The 18,243-nt window shown below is 44.6% G+C and overlaps 1 protein-coding gene across 1 annotated transcript; it reads left to right on the top strand.

Moving 5' to 3' along the window:
* Nucleotides 1-29: 29 nt before the first annotated feature.
* Nucleotides 30-11,963, top strand: KIFBP (kinesin family binding protein). The gene is made up of 7 exons (XM_071564081.1): nt 30-414; nt 2,690-2,788; nt 5,985-6,064; nt 6,170-6,353; nt 7,451-7,535; nt 9,570-9,682; nt 10,429-11,963. The coding sequence occupies exons 1-7, from the start codon at nt 64-66 to the stop codon at nt 11,305-11,307; spliced, it is 1,791 nt and encodes a 596-aa protein (XP_071420182.1). The 5' UTR covers nt 30-63; the 3' UTR covers nt 11,308-11,963.
* Nucleotides 11,964-18,243: the final 6,280 nt, after the last annotated feature.

Below are 18,243 nucleotides of genomic sequence, written 5' to 3' on the forward strand. Positions count from 1 at the left end.
TGGGCGGGATCGGGGCGGGCTGTCCCCGCTCCCGGCGTGGGGCGGGGCGGGGGGCGCGGGAAGATGGCGGCGGCGGCGTTGGGAGGGTGGCCCGCGGTGTGCGGGAAGTTCCGCGCCGCCCGCACGCTGTCGGCCGTGGAGTCGCTGAAGGACCCCGAGACGGAGCCGTACCGTTCCAAGTACGGGGCCCGCGCGCTGCTGCAGGAGGTGAAGCAGCTGCTGAGCGCGGCCGAGGAGGGCGGCCCGGAGCGGGTGCTGGCCGTGCGGCGCGCAGTGCTGGAGTACGAGCTGGGCGTGAACCACACCGACACCGAGGAGCTGTCGGCCGGAGAGGAGCACCTGCAGCGCTGCACGCAGCTCCTGGAGCCGCACCGCCTGTCCCCCGACTGCGTGTCCCTCTACATCCAGGCCCAGGTGGGCTGCAGGCCGCGGGGTGCCCGGGGTGGGAGCGGGGCCCGTGTCTGCACCCCGGTGCTCACAGCGTGTGCTTCTGACAGTGTTCATGCTGTCAGGAACCATTCTCTACAGGGAGAGTGCTCAGGCATTGGAATGGGCTGCCCAGAGAGGGGGTGGATTCCCCATCCCTGGAGGTTTTTCAACTGAGCTTGGCCGTGGCACTGAGTGCCATGATCTGGTAAAGGGAGTGGAGTTGGACCAAGGGTTGGACTTGATGATCTCAGAGGTCTTTTCATGGCACTCAGTGCCACGGCCAAGCTCAGTTGAAAAACCTCCAGGGATGGGGAATCCACCCCCTCTCTGGACAGCCCATTCCAATGCCTGAGCACTCTCTCTGGAAAGGATTTTTTTCTGCTCTCCAACTTCAGTTTCCCCTGGCAGAGCTTGAGCCTGTGCCCCCTTGTACTATTGCTTATTTGTGGTTCCTCAACTCATTTGTTGTCAAAATTGGGAGATGCTTTTATTAATATACTATCCTGAAATGTTAAATTGGTTTTGCTTTTCAGCCTTGCTTGTTCTATTTTAAGGTATTATATTTTGCCTCCTCTGAGTAAATATAATTTTATTGGGGCTCAAAGTAATAATATTCATGTCTTTATTCTAAAGCAAGTAATACTGTTATCCAAATTATTTCTTGCCACCTGATGATCCACAAAAGGGCCTTTGCTTACTGCTCAGCCAAGGCAGCTGGTGTATGGTTAGGTATCTGTCTCTAGGCTGTAAATTAAATAGAGCAGTTATTTAGATGTCTCTGTCAAAAATGGTTGCTCCAATCAGGAAAGGTTCAGTGGTGGTTCCTTGTCAAGCACTGCAGAACTGTCAAGGTGCTGATGTGGAAAGGTGCCAGTTAAACAGTGGTTTGTCCTATGCTGGGTGAACCAGCGGAGTTGTCTGGAATGGTGAGGTTACACATGCTCCTTGTCCTTCACTGGGAGGGTTTGGGTGCACCACTACAAACCTGTTACTCATTGTCAGGTAGAGATTGTGGAGCCATAACAAGATAACATCTTCCTCGGGAGATGTGGCTCTTGTGGCTGAGGGCCAGGGATTCCACTGAGCTTCTGAATGGTGTGTTGAAAAGCAGCTCTTCTCTCTACTAGACAAAAATTTGCACGGACTTTACTGTTTTGGGGCCTTTCAGGAACAGCAGGATGAAGTTTGTTGAGCAGGTGGAGTGCTGTGGTGGGGCAGTGTTGGCTCCTGTTGGGAGTGTGGAGCTGGGCACAGTGATGGGAACGAGCCGGGGCTGGACGGGGCCTGTCTCTGATTTAAGAGCAGTGATTGCCATCAGTGGCTGTACATTCTGGGGTGTCTGGAGTGTTGTCCCAGCACTGATTGCTGGTTTGACAGAAGGAACATTCATTCCTCTTTCCTGCTGGGCCTTGTACTGTGGTCCCACTTCTGATTCCTGAGCTTCTGCAGAGGATTGTGTGCCTCAGTTTCTGTCTGATGGAATTTGGTCTATTCCTCTGCTTGGCCTTGGGCAAAGTATTTCAGTTCATAAACAACATGGGATGTGCTTTCTTATGAAAATATCAAAATGAGAGGAACCTAAAGGAACACATAAACCTGCACATTCTAACTATTTTTTTAGCCCTCTTGGATTTGGTAATAGCATTGCCAAGGACCTAAATTAGCACAGCAGACATAGATGGTTATTAACACCTTCATCTTATTAATAAAATTAGAGGTACTTTTTATAGAAGATGTGTTCACAGATGCAATAACTTGTTATGTACATTGCTTTAACTTGAATTTGAAGGCAGTAGTCAATAGCCTTTGCATTTTAAAGGTGCTTTTCATCTCCTCCTGTTGTTGAAAATACACAAGCATTAATTCCTAGCATATCTTCTTCTTATTAACTTTTTCAGTGGAGTCATGGTAACAAATTTCTAGTGTCTCTTTTTATGATATTTGCATGTGATGTAAAAGCTGCATGAATTGGGTGCAGAACATGCTTAGAAAAAGCTCATTATTCGAACACACCAGACCTGGCCTAGCAGAGTAAACACAGGAAGTTACAGTCTGTGAGGTGAATTTTGTATGTGAAGTTTGCTGTGCTGGAGCCCCCTCTTTTTTGAGCAACTCACAGTGGAATGGGTGGGCACAAGTTTTGCTAATTGTAATTAATTGTATTAGAACACAGGTACATTAAGGATGAAAACTGAATTGTTTGAAGAAACTGTGTCATGTAAACAGAACGTAATGGAAAAATAATTTTTTTTCCCTTTAGAACAACCTGGGCATCCTGTGGTCTGAAAGGGATGAAATTGAAACTGCACAAACTTACCTGGAGTCTGCAGAAGCCTTGTATAACCAATACATGAAGGAGGTACTGTGTTAGTATTGTGGCAGGTCTTACTTTCACATGAACTGCCACTTGCAGGTTAAGTTGTCTTTGAAATAACCATACAATGGAACTGGAGTTTCTGTCCTTTATAGTGGCTGCTGTGGTACCTTTGGCAGGTGATGGGAGTTGTACAGCTGTACAGGACAAGGAAAACTGGAGCCTTACGTACCAATTTAAAAATGGAAAATGATTTTGCTCAAAAATAATGGTCCCTTTTGAAAGCTCTTTAACAATCCCAAGTTGAAGCCAGGCAGAATTTGGATTTTAAAGAGGACTACTATTAAATCTTATCTTGGGAGTGCTATAAAATGTCAATTCATTGGGAAAAGGAAGTGGGAAAAGGAAGCAAAACTGTAATATTTGCGTGGTTCGACTGTGCAGTGTTTTGTAGAGACAAGTAGTTTAGTTCCATATCCAAGAGGAGAATCTTACAAACAGCTAACCCTCTCATGCATATTAAATAACCTTTTGAGCTGTGGATTCTGCTGTGTATCTGACAAAGACTCCCTTGTGCTATTTTTAAGCTCTTTCCAAAGCTGTTTCTACTCTGACTTGCCTCAGGGACAGTTACTGACTGAGCTAAAATCATGTGTGGCTTTGAAGGAGCAGTTGCTGTGTCTCAGGACAGCTGTAGGGGTTGGACAGCCTTTAGTTTCATGAAATTGCAGTTCAGGGTTTACATGAAATTGGTTTATGGCACAGATGATTCCCATGGAGATCTTTAGAATGGATTAGTCCTGGTTGGTCAGTGCTGTGTTTCCACCTTTGCAGCCATGCTGGTCTACACTGATAGGAAATGGATCCAGAAAAAACCCACTTGTACTGAAAAGCTTGTCAGTTTTTATTTTCTGCCCTCTGCATCAGTTGGGCTAATTAGAGATAACTACATCTCTCTGCAGACCCTCTCTCTAATTAATTCCTGATGTTCAACTTTGATATTTATACCCAGCCCCAGGTGTAAATATCATCAGCTTTCACGTCACCTCTGAAGGTTTCTGGCACTTGTTCCAGTGATGATGAGATTGAACGGGTACCACGATGTAGTGGATTAAACACTGCTGCCAAATACTTGACATTTTCACTGTGGACTTTTCTGAAACTGCTAATTTTTGTTAGTAATGGCTACTGAATGTTCCTTCTGGGGCTTTGCTGCCTGACTAGGGCATGCATGACTGTCAATAAGCCCAGGCCAGAGCACTTCCACATTTCTTAACATTTTTTATTTGCCACTTACAGTTCCAGGCATTATGTAATCAAACACAGCTAAGCCTAAAGACTTTCTTTTAAAAGAAACTGCTTCAAAATAAATAATATTTTTGTGGTGACTTTGTCAGACTTGTGTCATGTTTCTCTGAAAATACTGGCTGTACTTGACATGATCTGCAAAGAATTAAAACGCCCCGTGACAAATCCAAACCACAAGGCAGGGGGGAGCTTGTCGAACTGCTTTGTGGTTTATAAAGAGGACTTGCAGTGGTGTTTGATCTTCAGGATTTACACAACCATGTCAACATTTGTCTCTCATAAATCATAAAAATGTGAATATACTTTTCTTAACATTCCCCATTGTCAGGAAAACCAAGGCAAAGGAGGTTGGGCTAATGAAGTCCACCTGGAAAGGAGGATTGCAGAGCTCTTCCTGAGGAAAAATGAAGGCATAAGGCTTGACAGCAGAGGATATATCTGTAGATACAGGAAGGAGGCAAGGGTGTTGCTTACCATGTCATTTCAGTTGCTTTATTGGCAGGAATAGCTCTAGTCTTGCCAGAACACAGTCTGGGTCTTGTTAGAAGGTTGGGAGCCTTTGTATCTGAGGAAAACAAGATGAGTTATAAATTCACATCTTAAAAACTAATGAGGTACAACAGACAAACCTAAAGATTAAAAGATCATATGCAAAAATCTACACACCTCTGGTGGGTTAAACATGCCAATTTATTTGTCAGGATCTGTTTCAGACACATTTGTTGATTTTTTAGGATGATAAAAGACTTCTGTTAAAAGCAGACAAACAAATCCATTCAGGGATTTTTGGTAAGAAGCAGCACAAACATAAGGGAATGTTTTCTTCCCTGTGAAGTGAGAGCATTCTCTGCCCTTGCTCCTATTCCTGCCTAGTCTGTATTATCTTAGGAAAAGTATTTATTTAAAGTGCTTTTTATTTGTTGCCTTACTTTCTCTTGGGCTAAGAAATCAGAGAGGTTAGGAAGGGGCTGCACAAGCTGCATACTAAGCTGGGCTCTGTTGCAGGCAGACACGGTGAACCTTCTCCAGGATCCACCATGAAATGGGAGAAAAGCTTTGCTTGAAGGGAGTTAGAATTGGCTCCAAAGTTGCTCACAATGGCAAAGGAATTGGGATAAGCACAGACTAATGGAACTCTGCCCTCAGCAAAGTTATATTCCCTGTCAGCTGCCTTGTAATGTTAGTGACAGTTGTCTTGGGGCAAGCTTGGCTACAGCAGTGCCCAAAAATGGGCAGTTGTCTGCATGAGGATTCTGACAGAACTCGTGGTTTAAAAAACAAGAAGGCCCCTCTAATGATGTGAATTACCACGTTTAGTAACTTGCATGTAGGTCATGCCTGATATGAGGGTGTAGCAGCTTCATCCCCCAAAGACACTGCCTGTTGTCTCACGTGTGTTTGAGTCAATCAGCAGAGTGTGGGTGCCCAGAGTCACCTCACAGTGGTTGGTCTTTACAGGAGCTCTGCTGAGCACTCTGCACATCTTGCTCTCTGCAGTACTTCCTGCAGGATGTTCTCATGCTACTGATTAGTGCAGCTGAGCAAACGAATATTTCACACTTGAAGACATGCTTGGTGTTAAATTGATGCCTCAAATTCCATTCTGTTATCATAGGAATTAAAGACACCCAATTACAGTCCTGTGGGATCCAGGCTAAGTGTTTCTGGTGCAGGCAGCATGCATTGCTTTAGAATATGTAAGCAGAAGCCTTTTACAAGCTCAAAACCTGATATTTCTGTGGGAAATTGTGGCTTTCATCCTCCAAGTCCCCTGAGTTTGTGGAATTGCTCTGCAGATGTGGCACTGAGGTGTAGATGGGAGGCTGGGGTTGGAATTGGGGATTGCAGAGTGGTAAATGACGTGCAGCCAGAAGAGGGAGCACTGTGCTAGAGTGAGAAATCTGGTGTGCTGAATGTGTCATGTACTTTGCAGGATGGAAATCCTCCCCTGGATCCCAGTGAACATTTCATGGCAGAAGAAGAAAAACTCACAGACCAAGAAAGATCCAAAAGGTGGGTATGGAGCAGCATACCTACATTATTGCCTTTTTTTTTATGGGGGTGTAATTAGGGAGGAAAAAGTAAATGGCAATCTAGAGAGACTGTTGTTTTTTCCAGATTTGAAAAAGTCTACACACACACTCTGTATTACCTGGCACAAGTGTACCAGCACCTGGACATGATTGAGAAGGCTGCTCAGTACTGCCACACCACCCTGAAACGACAGCTGGAGTATTGCAGCTACTACCCGGTGGAGTGGGCTCGCAATGCTGCCACCCTGTCACAGTACTACATCTCCAAGGTAACACAGCTGATGTTTTCCTGCTGTAATTCTGTCATCAGTGTAACTGGCAAGGAAGACAGTTGTTTAAACAGCTCTTTGAGACAGGGCTTCATGCTGAATTTAAAATGTGCACCTACAAAACCTATAAAACCACACGTTGCCTTCTGACATGAAGCACCTCTCAGCTTTTTTGAAGAGGACATAGTGGCTTTCCTGTGGTGTTGTGATGGCAACAGGGAAAATGAACGTGAGAGCTCCATAGTTAATGAAGTGTTAGCAATGATAAGATCTGATGTTCATAAGTAAAGCTTGAAGGTTTTAAGAATTTAATTTAAAGTTCGCTTTTACATTATTCTCTTACAATAAAGTTTAAAAACAGAACTACCTGGGGGCCAAGGTATGGCACATTGTATGTTTCCTGTAAGTTATCGTCCTTTGTACCTTTGGTCTTGGTGAAGTCTGTGTGAACATTAAAGGGGTTGTGTAAGCTGGATTTGCCTCCATAGGTGCTGACTCTGAATGATCTCTGTTAGGAAATGCGTCAGGTTTATTTAACAACTTTTACATTCAGGGCTATTCAGATGCTCTTTTCTGATGCTTAAAAAGATTTGTGCCACAGCTAAGCCACTTAATGTTAATTTCAACAGTAACTAGTGATTTACATGTGGTTTTGATGCATTGATAGCACTAATCATTAACCAGTGCACTGCCAAATATGGGTAAAGGAATCCAGATCTGACTGGGGGTGTTGACTTGTGTATCCGGCTGTTCCCACCAACACCCCGTGACAGGGTTGGCCACAAGTCATCACTTCCTTCACCACAGGGAAGCGATGGGGGAGAGATCAGAGCACAGACAATGCTCACAGTGTTTGTAGCCAATATGAACAGCCAGGCTTTCTGTTGTGGCTGTGCTGCAGAGAGGACAGTTGGGTAGAAGATCCTGGATTCAGTAATAGCTGAGGAGAAACTGTGTGTTCTTCTAGTGCCAAGGGGAATACACTGCAGAGCCTCCCAGTGCTGTTGTTTCCCTTGTGTTCATGTGTGTTCACTGCGAGAGGGGCTTGGCCAGGCTGAGAGCTTGGGGTGCTCAGTGTGCTGTTCTGTTCCTCCCAGGAATGCTTCATGGAGGCCCGGCACTGCCTGGCAGCAGCCAGTGTCATCTTCAGCCAGGCTGGACAGGTGCCCTCTGCTGAAGATGGTAAGTTCATAGAAGAGACTTGAATAAAATTATTGTGAATTAACAACATTGATACATAATCATAGAATGGATTGGGTTGGGAAAGACCTCCGAGATCATCAAGTCCAACCCTTGGTCCAACTCCAGTCCCTTTACCAGATCATGGCACTCAGTGCCACGGCCAATCTCACCTTAAAAACCTCCAGGGATGGGGAATCCACCCCCTCTCTGGGCAGCCCATTCCAATGCCTGAGCACTCTCTTTGGAAAGAATTTTTTTCTGCTCTCCAACTTCAATTTCCCCTGGCAGAGCTTGAGCCCATCGTGCCCCCTTGTCCTATTGTTGACTGCCTGTTAAAACTGAAGTTTAACAAGATGTACAAAACTTATCCAGGTCTTAATTTTCTAAAATCTTTTTAATGAGCAACAAGGTAGAATGTTTCCAAAAAGCTGCTGCTACCACAGCTCACGATTAGCTCAGGCTATGAGTAGACCATGTGAGAAAAAACTCAAGTGCTTGTTGCTGCTGTTTCAGAAAGTACCAGAATAAAAGTGAAATTTAAACAAATACCCACTTGGACAATGGCAGTGACTCTGTTCATCCATATGGCCTTGCACATGTGCTAAAAGTGCAGTTCAGCTCAGTGATCAGAAGGCAGCGATTCAGTGAACCAAAACAGATGCTTCCTGAGAATAATTTTAAAAGAGGGAGGAAATCTGCAGCTCTTAAACCCCAAATCCAGAAAGTACTTGAATTGTCTTTTGTTGCTGGATGCTGCAGAGCCTCATCAGTGTCTCTTTCTGAACTTGTATCTCTTCTCCTTGTTGTTTGGGAATTGATGCAAAGGAGCAACTTGGCAGTTCAGTGTGAACATCAATAAAAGAAACATTTAGGGAACTGACCTCAGTTTTAAGGACTTGTGGTTACATGGTAGTGTCAGTGCTCTGTTTGAGACTCTGTCTTTGCTTATCTACAGCCTGTTGTGTCCATGTCCTGGGCAACTGGAAGCTTCCAGCTCACAGAGCTATAACTTGTGGAGAGTGAGCAAGTGCAAGTCAACCAAGTTTTATCTTGACTTCCTCCTGCACCAAATAGGAGGAGTGATTTCCCATTTGTTTTGGTGGTGTAAATGTTTATCCTGCCTTCCCTTCCTTTTCGTGGTACAGAGAGCTGAGCTGTGGACTGGCAGGAAGTTCTGACTCAGAGAAAGGTGAATACACAGTCACCATTGGCCACTCTCAAGCACGTTCATTTTATGATGTTAATTGGAATATAAAATAACACAGAGATATTTAGTAAATGTGCCTTTTCTTAGATTAGCAAAATTATTAATTTTTTCAGCACAGCTCAGTTGGCTCTGATGAAACCCAATGAGCACAGTGGGTCTGAGTCTGAACTGTTTTTGGTGAACAGGAATGCTGCTGTCCTGTACTGTCCCCTCATTGCTCAGCTAACTCACTGCCTTCTGCCCAGAGAGTGGGAAATTAGTTTTCTTTGAAATCCAGTTGGTTTTTGAAAATGTTGTCTTGAGACATCAGCAGTGCTGCTGCTTGTGATAGTGGGGAGACTGGGGGGAGAAAATACAGAAGTTGTAGAGCAAATAAATCTTATGTTTGTACCACGTAGATTAATCAAAGGCAGTTTCCCCTAATTTTTTCCCTTTTTTGGTAGCAAGTTCGGGCTCATGGCAGTACAAATGCCCTCATCATCCTCAGAAAGAGTTACTGGGCAGGCAGCTGAATCTCAGAAAATGAATTACCCCATTTCTTTTTCTTATTGCAAAGAGACATGAAAACCTTTCCCATAAAACACCTTCAAGATGAAAGGTCTTTTTAAACATACATTATGATATATTTATTTGAAGAATTCATGCATGCTGAACCCCTGTTAATCTACATGAGTTTCTACCAGAAATGACATTGTTATATAAACTAACATGGAGAACATGTTTCTGTCTGATGATGAGGAAAAGTTAATTAAATGTAAGTATAGTATTCGTTTCCTGTAACATTTTCTGGAGTTCTCTAAAAGTTTTATGTGTTTATGTCCATGCAGTAGATGAAACAGAGCAAGACCAACACGACCTGCCAGAGAGGAAAGCTGAAATTGCAAGATGCTGGATTAAGTATTGCCTGAATCTCCTGCAAAGTGCTCGGAAGTTACTTGAGGTAACAGCAAATCTGTTCTGTAGCTTCATTGTCTAACAGGAGGCCAAGCCTGCTTTGATGTTTGCAACAGGAATCAGTTCTCAGTGAGCAGTTGCCCAGTGAATAACACAAGATGCTTGCAGTGTATTGAGTGTTTCATACCATGCTCTGACTTCAGAGCAGCACTCTGGGATAAACATGGGTAGATCAGCTCCGTGGTGTGATCAGTGCAGTGCTTGTACAGCAGCTTCACCAATCTCCCTTCTCTCTGTTGCATTTTCTTGCAGCTTGATTTGACAGATTGGTTCTCATTTAACTGCTAGTAAGAACATCATCTTAATATGCACCAGTTTTGTGTGCTGGTGTTCTTATTCGTTCAAGCCTTTGATTGATTCGTTCATTCATTCATTCATTCATTCATTCATTCATTCAGGCATTCCTTCAAATGTTTAAAAGAGCTTTTGCTGAAATGCTTTGCAGAAGCAGAGCCTTCAAGCTTAACTTCTGTTGCTTTGGCTATTTTGTCACACAGGGTAGGGAGACTGATTTGTCTTAGTCTTAGTCTTCATCTCAGTCTTTTCAGAATCTATATTTTGTAATTTACATGATTTTTTGGTGAATACAGGGTCTAATATGCCATCAGTTTCTCTTCTGTCTTGTTGCTCACTAGTTTGTATTTCAAAGGTGACTCATAAATAAAATGATTCAGTATAAGTGTCTCTCCATGAGCCACATGCATTTTTAATTAGTATGCTTTCTCATTGCAGGATAACATAGGAAAGCTGGATCCAGACAGGCAATTGGAACTGAAAGCCCAAAGGAAAAAAGAAGAGGATGAAAAAGAGAAGGGCAGGAAAAAAGCTGTGCTTTTTGGAACAAGTGATATATGTGACTCTGTCTTAGCCATGGAAGAGAAAGTGAGCAGTGTATATCCTTTAGATTTTCAAGAAGCCAGGGAAATCTTCCTAGTTGGTCAGAACTATGTTCAGGAAGCAAAAGAGTTCTTTCAGGTTGATGGTTATGTTACTGACCACATTGAAATTGTTCAGGATCACAGTGCTTTGTTTAAGGTCCTTGCTTTCTTTGAGGAGGACTATGAGAGGTGCTGCAAGATGCACAAGCGTAGGATAGACATGCTGGAGCCCATCTATGCAGACCTGAACCCCCAGTACTACCTGCTGATCTGCAGGCAGCTCCAGTGCGAACTGGCTGACACGTACTATGAGATGATGGATCTGAAGGTGGCCATTGGGAACAGGTTAGAGAGATTAGACTCCCACACAGTTAAAAAAATTAATTCTCTGGCTCAGTTCGCAATCAAATACTATGAGCTCTTCTTGGATTCTTTGAGGAACCCTGATAAGGTGTTTCCTGAAAAGCTGGAGGAAGATGTTCTTCGCCCTGCAATGGTGGCTAAATTTCATATTGCACGACTGTATGGTAAGCTTATTACTTCAGATAGCAAAAAGCAACTGGAAAATATGCAGACATCATTGGAATATTACTCATTTCTGGTAGACTATTGTGAGAAGTACCCTGATGCTGTCCCTGCTGTTGAAACTGAACTAGAGCTCAGTAAGGAGATGGTGACTCTTCTTCCAGCAAGCATGGAGAGGCTAAGAGCAAAGCTGTCTCCCTGTGTATAAATACTTGCCTTGGAGGAAATGGGCACTGTTAAAATGGTTTTCTGTCCAAGCCAGTGCAGTCAGACAGCTCCCATCCTGACTGATAGGATAAGGTGTCTGCAGAGGCATCCACCTACAGCCTGCAGTAGTGTAACCCTGTGAAAAACTCAGAGCTCTCCTGGCCTGTAGCTCACCCACACTAATGGTATAAACTCTAAATGTAAAGTGTGAGTTCAGCTAATGCTTTGTACTGTCCATCCTGTATGTAAATATAAACCTTTTCTCCCTGATGAGTTTTTCCTTCAGCATATGGTTCAGTTTCTAAATGTAGTGCTGTATGAAATAGTTTCTTTTAAGAGAATCTGCTTCCCTAAGAAATTTTTTTCTGAAAAACCTGAAGCACGTTCTTCCAACTAGAATGCATTTTATCTCTTGTAACATTTGCCCCCAGAAAACTTTATCCATGTGAAGGGAACTTATTTTCAATATTTATTTTGTATGTTGCTCAGTGTTTTCTTCTTTTCCTTTGTTAATCAAAACCTACTTAATAGAGGCTCAATAAATGGACTAGCTTGGCTAAGTGTTTCTTTAGAGTCCTTAGAATTCTGTTTCCTCTGTCTTACTAAGATATGATATACTTTTCAACTTTGGCCAAAATAAATGGTTGTGAAAGTGTTTCCATGAGTGTCTTCAGTAAAAACACATGAGCAGTTGAAGTGCCAGAAGCAAGAACAAGAAAACAGCAAAGTTTCTTTGTGATGGGAGGAGCTACTTTGCTCTTAATGCACTGTAGAGAACTCACAGGTTGCAGGTTCTGTGCTCTGGTGCTTTGGACATTTGCCTGACACACCTTCAAAGTCCTGGGATGCCATGGATGGCTTCTTGTGTTGCTCAGGGAGTCCAAGGGTTCTTAGTAGGAGCTGCAATTTGGGATGTCTCTAAAGCTGTTGTTTTAGCTGAAATGCAGGCAGAGCACATTGTCCACCTGCACAGAAAGTGCTGATGGTCAGTGATGGCAGGGGACATGGGGAGGTGAGGGGACAGTGGGACAGGGTGGGCAGGAATGGGCCACTGTGACCAGCAGCTTTATCACTGACAGGGTGATAAAGTGGGAAGGTGTTTACGACAATAGAGGGCCTTGAAGGAGTGTAGTCAAAACAACTGGATTCTTACGGAAAATGAGGCAGGAAAAATGATGTTTGCCTGGAGGGCATGTGGGGAAAGGATGTGCAAAGCTGGGAGCTGGGGGTGTTTAGCCTGGAGAAGAGGAGGCTCAGAGGTGACCTCAGCACTGTCTGGAACTACCTGAAGGGAAGTTCTGGCCAGGTGGGGGTTGGTCTCTTCTCCCAGGCACTCAGCAATAGGACAAGGGGGCACGATGGGCTCAAGCTCTGCCAGGGGAAATTGAAGTTGGAGAGCAGAAAAAACTTCTTTGCAGAGAGAGTGCTCAGGCATTGGAATGGGCTGCCCAGAGAGGGGGTGGATTCCCCATCCCTGGAGGATTTTAAAGTGAGATTGGCCGTGGCACTGAGTGCCATGATCTGGTAAAGGGACTGGAGTTGGCCCAAGGGTAGGACTTGATGATCTCAGAGGTCTTTTCCAACCCAATCAATTCTGTGATTCTGTGATTCTAAGGCAAGAAAGCAGGTACGTCTTAAATGTGTGGTCAAAATGCCTTCTGCAGAGAGCTCTGCAAGCTGGACTGCTACCCACAAAATAGGCCAACAAATGGCTCCTGGAAATGAGCAGCAGCAAAACTCAAACCTTCATGCATACAGAATCAAGGAGAGTGTGTGCACGTGCAAGTGTGTGTTGTTTCTGTTTTACTAAATAATTGTCTAGTCAGCCTTTAGGAGTTTCATTTCTGCTGTCAGATCTTTAATTCATATTTTCCTGTGGCCTCAGGGTAGGGCAGACAGTTTCTCTGTGTAGCATTTCTCAGCAGGCTGCATTGCACATTATTTTTGTCTGATTTCAGTCAAAGCTCATGTGCACTTTTACCACCAACTCAAAAGTTAATTTTTTTCTACTAACATTTAGTTTCATAATTAAGCAGAAGTCATCAATACATGTTTGGGGTAGTTGTTTTTTGAGGTTTTTTCCTTCCATATTTTTGTCTTTGAGCAAATTTTTTAGAGCAAGGATTGCTTCACGAAATGTAGTTTTCCTGTAATTTGGGCAATGATAGTTTGTGGGCTCTCCCAGCATAAAAAAATGTCTTTTATATCCTGTTATATCCTTCAAGTACCAGTCTCAAGTAAATTAGCTCTAGGTAGGCAAAGCTGAGTGAAGTGCAGGGTGATGTGTCCCTTTTAACCAGCTGTTGGGTGCTGAGGAACACCCTGAACCCACCAAAATCCCAGTGAGAGCTCAGCAAACAGGCAGGAGTGTGTCCATAGATCAGGCCTGGAAATAAGAGGGTTCAGAAGTTTTTCAGCACAGCTGTGTGATGGGCAGAGTGGTTGGAGACCTCTCTCCTCTGAAGCTATCCCAGAACACTTTGGGTTTGCAGCTTTTCTTAAAATACATTTCATATAAATGAATATGGAGTTACAGAAACCAATGATGCCAATTCTTATCTCGTGGAGTCAACATTCAAGGCTCCTGCCAGCTAATTATATTTTATTACTGGAGAGTACATCATGCCAGATGCTCAGCACAACACACTGTGCTGTGCTTCTTTTAAGGCATGTCTTTTTAAGGAAACTCTTGTTTGTTCAATGATTTGAGAGAATGAACTTATGTAAGATTGTGTATTTAGTTAAAAAAAAAAAAGAAAAGAGGTGGTGAGCTTGTTGGATTAGGCAGCAAAGAGCCCTTCAGGAATGTCGAGTTTTAACTGTAAAGTATGTGTGAGGTCAGGCATTTATTTCAAAGATTAATTGAAGATTAGGTTCCTGTGAACTCCATTTAACCTGCATGTCTATTCCTTTCTGTACAGCAAAAAAGTCTTACAACTTGAAACGCCTTTCTGTTATTGTTCTAGTTTTTTCTCCATACCCAGCATAAAGCAGTGAGGTTTATGAGAAGTCTGTGTTTGTGCAGAATCTGTATGGAGTGTGAAACCTGACTCAGAGCTCAAACCTCAGTGCTCTCCTTCAAATGCACTCCTCACTCATGAGTGAGGGGAGAGGCTGAGGGAGTTGGGGGTGTTTAGCTTGGAGAAGAGGAGGCTCAGAGGTGACCTCAGCACTGTCTGGAACTCCCTGAAGGGAAGTTCTGTCCAGGTGGGGGTTGGTCTCTTCTCCCAGGCACTCAGCAATAGGACAAGGGGGGCACGATGGGCTCAAGCTCTGCCAGGGGAAATTGAAGTTGGAGAGCAGAAAAAACTTCTTTGCAGAGAGAGTGCTCAGGCATTGGAATGGGCTGCCCAGAGAGGGGCTGGATTCCCCATTCCTGGAGGTTTTTCAGCTGAGCTTGGCCGTGGCACTGAGTGCCATGATCTGGTAAAGGGACTGGAGTTGGACCAAGGGTTGGACTTGATGATCTCGGAGGTCTTTCCCAACCCAATCCATTCCATGATTCTCTATGATTCTATGATTTGGCTTGATTAAACCAATTTTAATTGAAGCTTTCTTAATTCTTAACTGGCCAGAGACATGATGGGTGTATAACGGGGTGGTTGTGCTGTGCTTCAGTGTTTTGTGAGAGGAAGAAATCAGTGCCTTGTTTTCTGTCTGTCCCTCCAGGCTGCAACGGGGGCTCTCTGTTCTGTTTCTCTGGAGGGGAGCAGGCTGGAGGAGGGCAGCAGGAGGCTGTGTTCCTGTTCTCCAGCAGCTGGAGCCGTGGGGGTAGCGGGCAGGAGCGATCCCTCACTTCCCTTTGCACAGGAAATCAGGTCCCCCGTGTTGCAAGGGGAGCTGCTGGTGGCGGTTGTGGCCTCGGTGTGGCAAAAGCAAAAGGTCCCCAGGCTGGTTTGCTCTGTTTGCTCTCCCAAAAGCTCCTCTGCTGGGAGTTTTGGTGCTGCCCTGGCACAGGCTCATGCGGTCCTGGCAAGGTGGGTGGTTTCCTTCTGTGAGTGCACAGTGGAGATGTGTCAGTGCTGGGTGGAATTGCTGCTGCACTTCCACATCCAGAAATGCTGCAGGGGCCTGATGAGCCTTGACACCAGACAGTGAGAAACAAGACTGGCGTTGTCAGCGTGTGACTTGGCACATCCAGAGTTGGACCAAGGGTTGGACTTGATGATCTCGGAGGTCTTTTCCAACCCAATCGATTCTATGATCTCAGTTTTGTTTGGTGTTTTCACTCAGCACTGAGAGGGATCTTTACTTGTGTATTTCTTCTAAAAGACTGAGGAAATTGGTGTTACTGTTTTCTGTGGAACTTTTCATGATAGGATGCCCAGATGCAGTCCTGCAAAGGAGAATATAACAGGTCTGATATCTCACAAAGCAAATCCTTGAAGTTACAGAACTGAAGACTTGCATTAAAACCAAGTACATAAGGTTGTGGTGAGAAGCATTTGTCAACTTTCTTTCCTCTTCTATTACGACATCTTTAGCCACATTAGAGCTCGCTACAAATGACAAATTTCTGGCTTGAAAAGTGCTTTCACACCCTTCCCAGGAACTCCTTCCAAAGTGCCTACTAGTGCTTTCTCATTTTGCAGTTTGGCTGGTGGTTTCCAGCTCTTCCTTGTCATGGGTACGCATACAAACAGTCGGTGGTTTCCTGAGGAGGACTGTTTGCCTGGCTGCCTTTTTTCCCAAACCACTGTATGGCTGTGTCTTTACCATGTGCCAGACAGACTGTTGGGATATGAGCACAGCGCCTTTGCCAAATGTGGTACTTCCCTGCAGAACAGAAAATGTCTGTGGTATTGAGCATTTGTTTAGGAAGAAGTGGCTGATAATGTGGGGCCTTAACACCAAAGGCTTTCATAATTTGAGTGTTTTTAGCAATGTCCTGAATTTTGAGTGCTTCAGCTTTTGGCATCTGGTACACACAAAATACATGAAGTCTTTTTACGTGCTCATTGTTGCCCTAAAAGAGACTTAGTTGGCATCAGATCTGGATGCAAGGATTTCAGTTTCCGGTTTTTAATGCAGTTTTCTGCAGAAATAAAGAGGAATTGGATGAGTGATCAGTGCAAGACTGAGACGGGCAGTGATGGAGTGAGCTGGTGTTAGTCACTGGATAGCGTAAGAGGAGGATAAATGCTTGTGTCAGAATTACTTTGAGATCTGTGGGTAAAAGAAAAAAGGGAATTAACAAGCTGATTTCCTGCTTTACACAGTGTCTTGGAGTGAAGCAAGAGCAAGCAGTTTCCAGGCAGAATCTCAAACCACTCAACAAGTTGGCCATGAAATTCCTGCTGCTCTCCTGGATGCTGTCTCTAGACAGCCAGTGTGTTTTGGCAAACACCACAGAAGTTTCAGAGCAGTCCACGAGAGGATGCAGCCGGGTGGGCCCCGAGCTTCCTTCCACCAGAAATCCACAACTTTTTAAATAATAAAGGTAGTGTGGCCCTAGAAGTGATTTCTAGTGCAGATGCAAAAACAGAAATGGTGATGTTGGACCCTGAGATTAGCTCAGTTGTTTAAAACTTGGTTGTAATAATGCCAAGGTTATGGATTCTCAATCCCCTGTGTGGGCCATTGACTTAAGAATTGGACTCGATGATCCTTGTGGGTCCCTCCCAACTCAGAATAGTCTGTGATTTTGTTTCAGTCTGTGACCTGATTGCCAGCACATGGTCTGCAGGCAAGGAGGGACAATAAAGAACAACATAATCTCCTGCCAGCAAAGTTTATTCTGAAATCAAATATTTGCCAATGGCTTGTGTGGACACCTGGGGCTAATAAGTGCCAGACACTGCTATCCATGTTGCCTGTCCACATCTGGAACTTTTGGCAAAAAGTCCCAAATACTTTTTAACATCTCCATGTGCTTTGCCTTAATGTAAAAAAAAAAAAGGGCACCTAAAAGCTGCTGAGTATCTCACTTGTGTGAGATTGTCCTGTGCTTGAGAAACCACCCTATGGAAAAATAGCTGTGTCTGATACCGGGGTAGCTGAGCTCACACCAGCCATGTATGTGGCAACACCAACCAGTTTGCAATGAAAAGACATTCCCAGAGCAGCAGGGGAGGAACAGGCACCATCCTTCTCTCCCTTTTAATTGCTTGTGGCTTTAGGGGTGTTTTCCCAACAAGCTGCTGTGTGCAGGGGACTCCTTGCCCCCTCAACTCCACTGTGCAGGTCCTGCTTGCACCGTGGTGCTGGTGCTGCTCTGGGATGAAGTTTTAAAGGACAGACAGCTGCTGAAATTGCCTCCCTAATCAGTACTCAGAGTTTGGCTGCTGTGTCATGTCTTAACAAGTCACTTTCAAACCATAGTCCTGGATTTGCCAACCAAACCCCCCTGCTGCACCGGGCTTCAGACGAGGAAGCAGAAGGCATCACACCTCCCAGCACCAAGGAAAGCTGCTTTTTTCCACCTGAATGACAGGCCCTTTGCATGATTAATGTTTCTGGCAGAGAAGGGAGATCACTGATGGGGGAAAGGCCGTTGGCAGCTTCCTGTCAGTGGGTGGCTGTGTCCTATCTTGAACAAGATGTGGCTTTCCAGCAAAGATCTCTCCCCGTGGACTTGGTGATCTTAATTATGGGAAGAAACAAGGAGTTGCTCTTCTGTGTGATTTAGATGGCAGCAAGTGCCTGATTTCTGTGTGATGAGTGTTAGAGCTTTCTTAAAAGATGTGAATCTTATCTCCAGGGGCCAGGCCCTGGTAGTGCCCTGGGAGGCGAGGGGTGGTGGCATGAGAGGCTGGGCGTGCCATGTCCTGCAGTGGTGAAGGGCCAGGATGCTCTGGGTGCAGGGGTGAGCACAGGGGTCAGATGCTGAGCTCAGATGTGACCCAGGTTAAGAATTAGTTTTCACTCAGGGCTGACTTAGAAATCCCCTTAGGTGGACCCACAATCTCCTTCCCAGGGTTGCCAGCTTTTTGCTGTT

This window comes from Pithys albifrons, chromosome 9 (assembly GCF_047495875.1).
Source record: "Pithys albifrons albifrons isolate INPA30051 chromosome 9, PitAlb_v1, whole genome shotgun sequence".
Taxonomy (NCBI): domain Eukaryota; kingdom Metazoa; phylum Chordata; class Aves; order Passeriformes; family Thamnophilidae; genus Pithys; species Pithys albifrons.

What these genes read in the sequence shown, in the direction of transcription:
- KIFBP (XM_071564081.1), top strand. Translation starts at nt 64, where the DNA reads ATGGCGGCGGCGGCGTTGGGAGGGTGGCCCGCGGTGTGCGGGAAGTTC. An exon ending in GGTGCCCTCTGCTGAAGATG is followed by an intron (nt 7,536 to 9,569) that starts GTAAGTTCATAG and finishes ATGTCCATGCAG; the next exon opens with TAGATGAAACAGAGCAAGAC. An exon ending in GTGCTCGGAAGTTACTTGAG is followed by an intron (nt 9,683 to 10,428) that starts GTAACAGCAAAT and finishes TTCTCATTGCAG; the next exon opens with GATAACATAGGAAAGCTGGA.